At 37.9% G+C, this 13,979-nt stretch overlaps 1 protein-coding gene across 5 annotated transcripts in view; it reads right to left on the bottom strand.

The window, feature by feature from the left end:
- Positions 1 to 13,979, bottom strand: part of WAPL (WAPL cohesin release factor) — an 87,595-nt gene that overhangs the window by 56,094 nt on the left and 17,522 nt on the right. For 3 of the 5 annotated variants that reach the window (XM_005565256.5, XM_005565259.5, XM_074001653.1), the window contains 2 exons: positions 7,931 to 8,956; positions 5,436 to 5,554 (listed from right to left, as the gene is read on the bottom strand). In XM_005565256.5, the coding sequence (XP_005565313.2) occupies positions 5,436 to 5,554; positions 7,931 to 8,956 (1,145 nt within the window). The remainder of the gene's footprint in view (positions 1 to 5,435; positions 5,555 to 7,930; positions 8,957 to 13,979) is intronic. The other 2 variants (XM_005565257.5, XM_074001652.1) reach the window with 1 other exon arrangement.

Genomic DNA, 13,979 nt, shown 5'->3' with positions numbered 1-13,979 from the left:
AGTTTGACACACAAGTAAAATCATGCCATTTTTAATATTCTTTGTGTCTGAGTTACTTCACTTAGCATAACGTAACTAAAAATGTTATCCAATAAGCAGAAATTACTGAATTTATAGTGATGGAGACAGTGGGAAGGAGACGGGAAGAAGGAAGAGAGATGAAGGTTCCTCTTTACAAAATTCCAGCTATTAAATGTGTAAGAAATAATGATTAGAAAATTCATCATTCTGTAACTCGAGCAATAAATGATGTAGGCAAAGCTCAACAATGGATACGAAAATGATGAGGTAAGACAACAATGGGGAATAGGCATGCATGTGGTACCAGACTAGCATTCTGAAGTTTCCTAACTAAATTATAAAAGCAGAAATGTACTTATATTCTGGAGAGAGCTGGTGATCAAACAATGCTAAGAGTGGAGTAACCAGATGTCATGAGACTTCTGATGTAAAGCATCATACATGATGCAACCGGTGAAATAGTCTCTCCCCCCTCCCACACACACACAAAGTCTAACCTGAATTTAATCAAACTTCCAGACTTAAATTCTGGTACTTTAATGCAGTGATGTAACAAGTTAAATGACATCAGTAGGAAACAATCAGATAAATTCTGAATGTAGAACTTTCTGTAAGACAAATAGCCTAGGCTCTTAAAAAACCATCAGGGCCGGCTGAGAGCAGTGGCTCATGCCTGTAATCCCAGCACTTTGGGAGGCCGAGGCAGGCGGATCACGAGGTCAGGAGATCGAGACCATCCTGGCTAACACGGTGAAACCAGGTCTCTACTAAAAATACAAAAACGAAATTAGCCAGGCGTGGTGGCAGGCACCTGTAGTCCCAGCTACTCACAAGGCTGAGGCGGGAGAATAGCGTGAATCCAGGAGGCAGAGCTTGCAGTGAGCAGAGACAGCGCCACTGTACCCCAGCCTGGGTGACAGAGTGGGACTCCGTCTCAAAAAAAAAAAAAACAAAAAGAAAAGAAAAAACATCAGGGCAAACGGGAATTTTTTTCAAAGGAGGGTACTGTTCAAAACTAAAAGAGACATAACTAAATGATTATGGTTTGGAAAAAAAAAATATGAAAAGACATTTTGAAGATGGGGAAAACTGAATACACAGTGATTATCAGATTATATCAAAGATTAGGAATTGACTTCAGTGTTATATAACCACAGGTATAAGACCTTTCTCTTAAGAAATGCAGGCAACTTACTTTCAAATAGACCTTATATATATTTAATATAATAAACTTGCAAATAAGACTATATTTAATATAAATATTATATATTATACAGTAAATACGTATTATAGAGAGCGAGAAAGGGAAGGGACCATGTACAATTATGGTTAAATGCTAATTGGAAATCAATCTAGGCAGAGGGATATGGGTATTCATCTTACTGCTCTTTCACATTTTCTGTATATTTCAAATTTTAGTTTATTTATTTAACTTATTTATTTTTAAGAGACAGGGTCTCACTCTGTTGTCCAGGCTGGAGTGAAGTGATGTGATCATAGCTCACTGCAGCCTTGAACTCCTGGGTTCAAGTGATCTTCCTGCCTCAGCCTCCCAAGTAGCTGGGAGCCACTATGCCCAACTACATTTTTTCCTTTCTTTTTTTTCTTTTTTTTTTTTTTAAAGATGGGGCCAGGTGCATTGGCTCACGCCTGTAATTGCAGCACTTTGGGAGGCCGAAGCAGGTGGATCACCTGAGGCCAGGAGTTCGAGACCAGCCTGGCCAACATGATGAGATCCCATCTCTACTAAAAATACAAAAAATTAGCCAGGCATGGTGGCACTTGCCTGTAGTCCCAGCTGCTCAGGAGGCTGAGGCAGGAGAATTGCTTGCGCCTGGGAGGCAGAGGCTATAGTAAGCTGAGATCGTGCCACTGCACTCCAGCCTAGAAAACAGAGCCAAGACTCCACCTCAAAAAAAATTTTATAAAGATGTTATCTGGCTTTTTTTACTGGATTGACATTTGTATGGATGGTGCAAAAGCAATGGTGGGTAAAACTGCTGGTGCCTTAGCACCAATAAAGGTAGGACTTCTGAACTGCTACATACTATGTAGCAGTCAAAAAGTAAAATGCCAGTTTCACTTAAAGCCCTTAATGAAGGAATAAAGATGGTTAATTTTATTAAATCTCTATCCCTGAATATACTAATAATCTCTGTGACAAAACAAGTATGCATAAAACACTTCTGCTGCATGTAAAGTACAGTGGTTGTATGGAGAAAAAACTACCACTGTTTAAGTTGCAAGCCAAACTAGCTACTTTTTTCTCAAACATCATTCTTTACTGGAAAGATCGACAAACTGTGCTGATTCAAACATGGGAATGTGGCAGGCATTTTCTCGAAAACAAAGAGTAAATCTGTTACCATCAGTTGTTTTCCTTTGCTTCCAACAACAACAACAACAAAAAATTAGAGAACTTGTATCTACCACTGTGAACTTGACAGGTTCTCAGTACTTACAAACTTTTCTGAGTTTGACAGTGGTATTTTGATACTGTATAATGAAATGTGTCATTATTTGAAAGATTTGCATAATTCATCGTAACCAGTATTTTGCAAGTGACCAGTACATGATGTTATAAAGCATGTATGGGTAAATGCCCATTCAAAATGCAAGACAAAGCAGCAGATTTTAATGCAATGGTATGAAAGGTTACTGGCATGGTTTCAGATTCCAAGTTGCAACTAATCATCAAGAGACTCCCATTTATTGAGTTTTGGGGTAGTACTGTAGAAGAATATCCAAAATTACTCAAAAAGGTTGTTAAAATACAACTACATATATCACTGTGAAGTCATACAGTTTTCTAGAAATCCAAAGTCTCACCTAAGCACCTGGGAGTGCAAAACCATAGCACAATTACATTGAAAAGATCCCCAAATGGGCTCTTTAGGTAAAATAGGAAAAATAAGGCCATAAAAATTGAACACACTCATTTGTTACTTAAAAGCAATTCAATCTACAAGAATAAAAGGTACTGACAATCTCTAATTTTAACTTTAAATAACAGAATACTATTAACAAGCTATTTAAAGAATTTTTTTATAAAAAAGGTGAAATCAAATTATTCTCAATACCTATGCTGGACCATATTACATTTTGGGAGGCCAAGGTAGGCAGAGAGCCTGAGCCTAGGAGTTCAAGACCAGCATGGGCAACAAAGTGAAACCACATCTCTACAAAAAATACAAAAATTAGCCAGGTATCAAAATACACGCCTGTAGTCCCAGCTATTCAGGAGTCTGAGGTGGGAGGATCACCTAAGCCCGAGGATGTCAAGGCTGCACTGAACAGTGATCACACCACTGCACTCCAGCCTGGGTAAGTGTGAGACCATCTCAAAAAAAAAAAAAAGAGGAGGAGGAATAAAGTTGGCCCTAACCTTATACCATATACAAAAATTAACTTAAACAGAACAAAGATCTAAACGTAAAGACCTGAAACTATAAACTATAGGAAAAAAACATAAATGAAAAGGTACGTAACACTGGATCTGGCAACAATTTCTTGGATATGACACCAGATGCACAGACAACAAAAGGATAAATTGAACATCAAAATTAAAAACTTTTTTGCATCAAAGGACAATATCAATATGGTGAAAAACAACTAATGAAACAGAAGAAAGTATCTGTAAATCCTATTACTGATAAGGATTAACATACTACTGCAACTCAATAAAAACAAAAAACTCAATTATAAAATGGGCAAGAGGCCAGGCACAGTGGCTCACGCCTGGAATCCCAGCACTTTGGGACACCGAGGCAGGTGGATCACCTCAGGTCAGGAGTTAGGGACCAGCCTGACAAACATGATGAAACCCCATTATTAAAAATACAAAATTAGCCATGCATGGTGTCACATGCCTGTAATCCCAGCTACTTGGGAGGCTGAGGCACGAAAATCGCTTGAACCCAGGAGGCGGAGGTTGCAGTGAGCCAAGATTGTGCTATTGCACTCCAGCCTGGGCAACAAGAGCGAAACTCCATCTAAAACAAAGAAGCAAAAACTGGGCAAAGGACTTAGACATTTCTTCAAAGATACAAAAGTAGCCAGTAAGCATATAAAAAATGCTCAACATCACTAGTCATTAGTGAAGTGCAAATCAAACCACTATGAGATACCACTTCACACCCATTAGGCTATTATCAAAAAACAGAAAATAGAAGTGCTGATAAGGATATGAAGAAACTAGGGCCCATAGGCCGGGCGCGGTGGCTCACGCCTGTAATCCCAGCACTTTGGGAGGCCGAGGCGGGCGGATCAGAAGGTCAGGAGATCGAGACCACGGTGAAACCCCGTCTCTACTAAAAATACAAAAAATTAGCCAGGCGCGGTTGTGGGCGCCTGTAGTCCCAGCTACTCGGGAGGCTGAGGCAGGAGAATGGCGTGAACCCGGGAGGCGGAGCTTGCAGTGAGCCGAGATCGCGCCACTGCACTCCAGCCTGGGCTGGGCGACAGAGCGAGACTCCGTCTCAAAAAAAAAAAAAAAAAAAAAAAGAAACTAGGGCCCTCATACACTGCTGGTAGCATACATTGCTGGTAGCAATGTAAAATGGTGCAGACATCACAGAGAACAGTTTGGCAGTTCCTCAGAAAGTTACAGGCCTACCATATTGACCCAGGAAATCCACTCCTAGGTATATATCCAAAAGTACTAAAAGCAGAAACTCAAACAAATATAGCTGTGTGCCACCCTTCACAGCAGCATTATTCACAGTAGCCAAAAGGTAAAAACAATCCAAGTGTCCATCAACAGATGAATAGATAAACAAAACGTGGAAGGTGTGGGGGTGTGGTGCTGGTATGTTTGTCTCACACACAATGGAATATTATTCTTATATATAAATATATACACACACACATATATATCTCACATACAATGGAATTTTATTCAGCCATAAAAAGGAATGAAATTTTGACATACAGTAAAAGACAGATGTACCTTAGACAAATCAGGCTTAGTGAAATAAACCAGATTCATACAATGTTTGTCCTTTTGTATCTGGTTTGTGATGAATATTGTATGATTCTATTTATATAAGATACTTAGAAAAAGCACATTCCTAGAGCAGAGTGGAATACTATTGACTAGGCATGGGGTGGGGGAGGAAGTTATTGGTTAATGGGTACAGAGTTTTTGTTGGATATAAAAAGGTTTTGGGTATAGATAATTGTGATGGTTACATAACACCGTGAAAGTAATGCCACTGATTTATACACTTGAGAATGGTTCAAAAAATATGTATATTTTACAATTTTTAAAAAATGGTTACATCTGAAAAAAGGACTTCCATATATCCTTTGAAAGACAGTTGCTATGTTTATTAGTAACTTTCAAATAAAAAATAAAGAGTTGAGCCCTCCAGTAACAAATAAATAATAAAAATCACTGATAGTGCTTTACTTACCCGTTTGGGGCCACTAAAAATCTTTCTGGTATTTTCCTTTGATTTATCTCCTTGTTTATTTATGGGTTTCTTCACACTTTCAGGCACACCAGGCAAGTCCTCTGTAAAATCCAAGTTTTCTGAAATAGTAATCAAAACTATCTAGCTTACTAATATTTCAAATTACCTACCGGAAAACCTATCAAGATTATATATATATGAATCAATGAAAATGGGAAGAAAAGAATAAAGGAATCAGAGCACCACAGAGCTGACAAAATACTCCCTAGAATAAGAAGTTTCATTCTGCCATTCTCCCTTCCTGCTTGCCCCTCCCGAGAGAAATCATAAACCTGATTGCTGTGTATGTGTTCTAGTCTTATTTTATGTTAAATGGAAAAACCAAATCTTTTCCCAAATAATTTTCTTACTTCCGAGAGGTCACATAACTGCTGGATATCTATGGATACTGCCACTGGAATGGTATAGTTTATACATATACAAAACACGAGGCGGTATCTACCTGTAACATTTTTCAGAACTTTAAATCCACTAAATCACGTTGGCCTTCAAAGAATGCCTGCTGGCAACTACAAAAGCCACATTTAAAACACCAGAAAAGGAGGACAGTTATCCTTGGCAAGAGATTTAAAATGACCTAATACAAGAAAGTTTAATGATTTGTTGGTCTTCAAACACAACTAACCAAAAAATCAGTTTATTTCCCAACTGGTTAAAAATAGGTATCTTTTTCTAAGCTAAACAAAATAGGAAAAATAGGAAGACTTTTCTGTATCCCAATGCTTAAAGTTTTTTGCTGTTTCACATATGGTATGAAGACTCAAATTTCAACTTTGGGTGGATCAACCAAATGGCCTCTAATTGTCAAATGTTATTTAGCATCTACTTCAAGTTTCTCAAAGGGAGTCTAATTTCACATTTTAAATCTTTAAAAGTTTTATTACCCAAGATGTAAATTTCAGTCACAGATTTTCAATTGCAGGGGATAACTTGCTATCCAGATTAGAATAAAAGCTTATAAGTAAACTGCAGCAGGACAAGGGCACTGGTACTGTATAGCAGTATTTATCATTCTACTGAGGAAGCAAATGCCTAGCTGTTCTGCCCAGCCAGATCTTAAGTGACTATAGTAAGGCTGCGGCAAACTTCCATTCTCCAGAAAAGATTCAAAGACGACACTGGATGTATTTTTTCTTTTTTTTCGGAGAAGGTAGGGGTGAGCCTCTAGGGGTACTCCTGTGTATGTCTAGTTTTGAAGAATAAATTAAGCAAAACTATTTTTAGGCCAAATAAAGCAAAATGGCAGGTAATCTCAAGAATGACTTATATTCTATAAGAGAATCTGTATTTTAAAATACTATTGTAATTCTAATTTACCATAATGACACTTCTGTGGCCCTACCAGGAAAAAAAGATTTAATAGGTAAAGCAATCCAGAAAAACTATATTTGGTTAAGAAACCATGTATCCCAGAAGCTTTCACAAATTCTTCCTCACTAGACAGTCAATCCACCTCACAAAGCCCTTGTCAGGTAATGACTTAATTATAGCAGAGCTAACCTACTTCATTTGTTTGTCTCTCACAGTGGAGACTGAACTCCTTGAGGACCTTTAGTCATTACCGGGTCTACAATCTCCACACAAATTAAATTTCCACAGTTAAGAGTGAATGCATAGTTACCTGGTACTTTTCAATTTTATTGAACCAACTTAAGATGGTTTGAGAGTGTTTTGAATGTTTATTAGTTTTCAGCCAACCACAAAGAGTTTTTAAATTCTAATCTTCTGGTATTTCCCTCATTATAACCATTTGTTATCAGTATAGTTCCAAAGGTCCAAAATCTAATCTATGTCTTCACTGCATTTGCATTTGTCAAGTGGAAACATCATGATATTTGGTGTCCCTGCCCCATATACATACATGCTTTAAAATTCTCAAGTGCTAAAGCTTAAATTAACACTCAAAGTATGACGACTCTCCAATCTACAAATTGGTTCCTTAAAACTTGGGACTTGATCATTAACACTTAAAATGCTGTACCTTTAGATAGTTCTAAATAGGTACTTTTAATAAATACAACAAGTTAAAATTGAATATCTAGGAAGAAACTATGTAGGTGTTGATTTAAGCCTGAAAAACACATTTATAGTAGTCCCCCCGCCATCAATAGGGGATACATGCCAGTTCCTAGTGGATGCCTGAAACCATGGATAGTACACCAAAACCTGTATATACTATGTTTTTGCATATACATACCTATGATAAAGTTTAATTTATAAATCAAGCACAGTAAGAGATTAGCAATGACTAAGAACAAAACAGAGTAACAATATGCTATAATAAAAGTTATGTGAATGGGGTCTTTATCTTATCATACTGTACTCACCTCTTTTCAGAATGTGGTTGACCTTGGGTAATTGAAACCATAGAAAGTGAAACTGCAGGTAAGGGGGGGACTACTGTACTTACTATATATATTTTTTTAAATTCTTACCTGCATTGTTAGTACCAGACTGACTGTCCTGGGAATTATCATTGCTTTCTGGGGGAGGCTGCAAGGAGGGTGATGGAGCTGTTTTAGTTCTTTTTTTGCTTGTCTTTCTTTCCACTTGACAGTCATCATCTTCATCATCTTCGCTTTCACTGAGATCATCAAAGCCAAAATACTTAATTTTGTAATTAGAACTTCCAGAACCCCCTTCATCACCTCCTGTCTCATGATCTTCAAAACCAAAAAATTCAAGTTTAACATCCTTTTTGGATTTAGTATTACTAGGTCGAAATCTAGTAGTGGTCTTAGAAGTTGCAATGTCTGCCTTTTTTCTGAGACGACCAGCTTCTCCCAAATCTGCAGGAGTGGATGCAGTGAACTCATCCATGCTGCGTTCCATAGTATCCTGTATGGTAACATTACAAACTGACAAGCAAGATGGATGTAAAACAGTGTAATCTCTAGTCCGTCCAACTGTCCCTCTAAAACTGGTCCCACAACTTACACCGCCTTTCTTTGCCTGATTCAGGCCATCTTTACTCGATTCACTGTTTGCTTTGGCTAAGGCCTGACTGGTGCCATCCATCAGCTTATCAAAATTTGACGCTCCTTGGGAGGATTTCGCTTTATTGGCCCTACAGTACGTCCTACAGTTGGTTGGCCTAAGAACACTTTGTACAATATCTTCCTCAATGGCTTCATTCAGATTTTCCAATCGATTTTTAAAATCGTCATCCTTCATCTCCAAAAGGGGATCACTATCCAAACTTAAAATACAGTCTTCTGATCTGATATCTTCAAAATCATTATCCCATTCATACAAACCAGTTCTTACAGATCCCTTGATTGGAGATATTTCTGATGGTGATTCTGGCCTCTTCCCAAACTGGGAGTTCCAAGTATCGTTTGTTTCCTTGATTTCAGAAGCCACTGTAGTTTCTGCATTGGGTTTCTTAGTACTGTCGTCAGCATTTTTGTGAATATGGTGACTATTCTTCTCACGTTCTTCATGAAAATTCTCCACTTTATCTGTAAAAATAAGTCAAAGGATAAAAACATGAGTGGTATCAATATAAAAGTTAATAAACAACAGACATGTGGTTAATCAATAGTATATGATCAATCTCGAAAGAACTGCAAACAATTTTAGGTTGTGAAGAAATTAACGTTTACATATCAGACATTTTCTCTCCTATCTTTTCAGTATATAGCTCTCATGTCTTCTATTGACCTTTCCTCAGGCAATCAAGTCCCTTAAAATTATCAACTCACAAGAAATTTCAGCAGGGTTAAGCAACGGAATCCATTCAGAATGACATGCAAATGACTCAGCCAAACCTTCTTAGGGGTATTAAGGGCTTTTCAAATAAAGATGCTTAAATTAAAAATTATTCAGTAAAATCTAAACCAACCGAAAAACCTTCTACCAATGTTTTTATTTATTTGGGATAGGGCTGCCCATAAGGTATGCTAGTTCTATCTAGAAGCCTGCCCATAGGATCAGGTTTCTCTAGCTATTTCTGTTCTTTCTTCTAATCCTAAAAGCCATATAACCTCAAGGAATTTTTAGCAGTAGTTCTGGTGTGTTAGTTAAATGGCTAATAGTGGCTATTTATGCATATCAGCCAGTAACAAATCCTTGGCCTGCCTCTTCATCTTATATGTGGAGAATTCATTTTTGTTGCCTTCAATTTTTACTATTGGAACATTTTTATAACCTTTCCAAATGAGATACAAATATGATTCCAACTGGTATTATTATTAATTCCCTCAACACTTACTTGTAGAAAAACACTGGCAAAATGTATACTCTATGACAAACAATAAAATTACTTCTACAAAATATATCTACATTTAAGAAAATCTATTTACAAATCTCAATTAGTATCATCAAATACAGGTGAGAGGGATGCTTTACATGGACAGATTCACTATAAAATGTTTAATGCTACCCAATAGGTTTTCCTCCCCTCAAGACAGGACCTCACTCTGTTACCCACATTGGAATACAGTGGTGTGATCATGGTTCACTGCAGCTTCAGAGCCGAGCACAGTGGCTCATGCCAGTAAATCTCAGCACTGTTGGAGGCTGAGGCAGGAAGATCACTTGAGCGCAGGAGTCCCAGACCAGCCTGGGAAATTTAGCGAAACCCTGTCTCTTCAAAAAAATCAAAAATTAGCCTGGCGTGGTGAGGCATGCCTAGTCCCAGCTACTCAGGAGGCTGAGGTGGGAGAATTACCGAGTAGGAGGTCAAGGCTGCAGTGTGACATAATCAGGCCACTATAGATTGCATTCCAACCTGGGTGACAAGCAAGACTGTCTCAAAAAAAAAAATTTGAGCAGCTGTCACCAACGAAATTATAATGACATCAAGAATATACACATGAAAAATGCTTATCATGAGTTGCTAGGGAAACACAAAAGGTAAACTCCTTAATATACTAAGAATCGTTACATATCAGTAAATCCAATGTCCCAGTACAAAATGAAGCTAGGGGCCAGGCACAATGGCTCAGGCCTGTAATCCTGGCTCTTTGGGAGGCCGAAGTGGGCAGATCACTTGAGACCAGAAGTTCGAGATCAGCGTGGCCAACATGGCGAAACCCTGTCTCCACTAAAAAGACAAAAAAAAAATAGCTAGGCGTGGTGGCACCTGCCACCCACTCCCAAGTCCTAGCTACTTGAGAGGCTGAGGCACAAGAATTGTTTGAACCCAGGAGGCAGAGGAGGTTCCAGTGAGCTGAGATAGAACCACTGCACTCCAGCCTGGGCAACAAGGCAAGACTCTGCCTCAAAAATAAATAAATCAGAAGCTAGGAACACAAAGAAGCAATTCATTAAAATATATATAATGAATTAAATAACTTATGAAGGATACTCAATTTCACTCACAAAACTCAAAGTAAAACAAAGCTGAACTATATTTATATAAGCCCTCAGTATACGCCTGGTACTATTCTAAATACTTTCCATTAATTTATCTCAAAGCAACCATCAGGTAGGTACTACTGCCATATTCATAATCCCTTTCCCACAATTCCAACATCCAAAAAGCTCTAAAAAGTAAAAAGTTTTCTCACAGCACACTTGGAAGCAAAACCCGACCCCAACCAAAGGGAGGCTGTTTATAGTATTTACCCTACTTAGGGAAGGTATTTTCTCCTCTGAAGAAACACTATATTTGAATAGAGAACACCACCTCAGATCCTGATAGGGGAGTTAATATAAACTTTCCAAAATCCAAAATAATTCTAAATTCTAAGACACATCTGGCCCCAACGATTTCAGATAACGAAATGTGAACCTCTATCTCATTCCACAGATAAAGGACAATGGGCTTACATTACTAGTTGTTGATTACATGGCTATTGAGTGGTATTTACTCTCTGAAAAATAAGGCAACTTATTAAAAAAAATTGGAAGCAACTTGAAAGTCTGACATTAATAAGGAATTGGCTAAGTAATGTATAGCACATACAGAAATTGACAACATGCAACAGTATTTTCTCAAAGGGTAGGGGGAGAGCCAAAAAGAAAACTGATATGGTATTATCCCCAAGCTATTACATGAGAAAGAGTAAGGTACAAAACAGCAGCAAATCATCATTTTGTGGATTTTAATTTTGTGGATTAAAATACGCAGGCACACATGTACATACAGATATGCGAAACTGCCAGTATTGCTCGTATATACACAAAACATATCAGAAAGGTTAAAACAAATAACAATGAATGGTTGTTCCAGAGAAAACTGAGGTGGCTAAGGAAATGTGCTAGGAGGGAAGTTGTTAACCAACACCATATTGAACCATGTGCAAATAAAAGGTATTTTTGTGTGTTTTTGGGTTTTTTGTTTGTTTGTTTTGCAGCGGAGTCTCACTCTGTCTCCCAGGCTGGAGTGCAGTGGCACGATCTCTGCTCACTGCAACCTCTGCCTCCCAGGTTCAAGCTGCCTCAGTCTCCCAAGTAGCTGGGATTACAGGCACCCTCCACCATGCCCAGCTAATTTTTGTATTTTCAGTAGAGACGGGGTTTCACCACATGGGCCAGGCTAGTCTCAAACTCCTGACCTCAGACAATCCACCCACCTCAGCCTCCCAAACTGCTAGGATTACAGGCATGAGAAACCGAGCCCAGCCATAAACTGTTTTAAAAAGAAAAGTAGGGCAGGGGCTGGGCGTGGTGGCTCACGCAGTAATTCCAAAGGCATGAGAATTGCTTGAACCTGGGAGGCAGAGGTTGCAGTGAGCTGAGATCACGCCAGTGCACTCCAGCCTGGACAACAGAGCGAGACTCCATCTCAAAGATAAATAAATATAAACCCTTTCAATGCCACTTAAGAAACATCTCCTACCCTTATATTCAGACATGGGACATAATGGTCAAAGACATATTCGTGTGTAATTTATAGCACATACAGAAATTGACAACATGCAACAGTATTTTTTCAAAGGGTAGGGAGAGGGCCAAAAAGAAAACTGATATGGTATTATCACCCAGATATTACATGAGAAAGAGTAAGGTACAAAACAGCAGCAAATTATCATTTTGTGGATTTTAATTTTGTGGCTTAAAATACACAGGCACACATGTACACAAAGATATGTGGAACTGCCTGTATTGCTTGTATGTGCACAAAACATATCAGAAAGGTTAAAGCAAATAACAATGAATGGTCGTTCCAGAGAAAACTGAAGTGGCATTTATGTGTAATACTGTGTAGCATTTATGTGTATATAATACACATGTATTAATACACTACACATGTATTAATATATTAATATAATTATACATGTGTATTATACTAATATATTAATATATTAATACACATGTGTATGTAATACTGTGTAGCATTTATGTGTATATAATAATATTGTGTAGCATTATGTGTAATAGCAAAACACTAGAAACAGCCAAACTATCTGTAAGACACCAGTTATAGTACTATGGAAACTATAGTTATAGTACTATGGAAACTACAATGGAAACTAAAACCAGTTATAGTACTATGGAAACTACAATGGAAAACTATGAAACTGCTTTAAAAAAACCAAGGCAGATCTATAAATATCAGTAAGATTGTAACAATGTATAAATAAATCTATAATAATCTATATCAGAGTATAATTAAAATAAGATTATAATTTTAATTATAATCTTATTAATATTTATAGATCTGCCTTATGTTACAATAAACATCTTAAAAGATTAAGTGTTTTTAAAGGCATAATACACTAAATATATATATGCATATATGCTCCCATTTGTGTGTGTTTTTAAGAACACAAATATAGACACACATGCTGTGCCTACTAAAGACTGTGTAACAGACCGTTAACAGCACTGGGTCAGTGGAAGGGAATTCACTTTTCACTGTTAATATGGTCATGTGGCTGATCACCAGAGGCACCTGAAAGGCCACAGGAAAAACACGGCACATCTTCCTAAGTGAGCAAATCTTTACTCAAAGATTTGAAAGATAAAAATTATTTTTTAAAATAGTTAAGGCCAGGCGCTGTGGCTCACACCTGTAATCTCAGCACTTTGGGAGGCCAAGGCGGGTGGATCACTTGAGGTCAGTAGTTTGAGACCAGCCTGGCCAACATGGTGAAACCCCCTGTCTACTAAAAATACAAAAAATTGCCATGAGTGGTGCTGCACAATCCCAGCTACTGAGGAGGCTGAGGCTGGTTGAATCACTTCAACTCAGGAGGCAGAGGTTGGAGTGAGCCAAGATCCGCCACTGCATTCCAGCCTGAGCAACAAAGTGAGACTCCGTCTTGGGGAAAAACAAAAAACAAAAAAACGGTAAAGCGTTACAATTGGTAATCCAAAACATTTTATATTTTATAAGGCATACCTATAAAATACAAAATTTACATGCAATTTTAAAGAAAAAACACTAAACTAAAAACAATTTCAAAAGTACTACTCAGCTTGGCCCACCACACAGAACAGTCCAGGTTATCGCAACCTTCCCTTAACTCCCACTAACACAGCCTGTGGAAAGCCTATACAAGGGCTTTCCAAATATAGGTACAATGGCGTTTT

Source organism: Macaca fascicularis, chromosome 9 (assembly GCF_037993035.2).
Source record: "Macaca fascicularis isolate 582-1 chromosome 9, T2T-MFA8v1.1".
NCBI lineage: Eukaryota > Metazoa > Chordata > Mammalia > Primates > Cercopithecidae > Macaca > Macaca fascicularis.
Note: the sequence above shows the minus strand (reverse complement) of the source record. Positions and strands in the feature narration are given on the sequence as shown.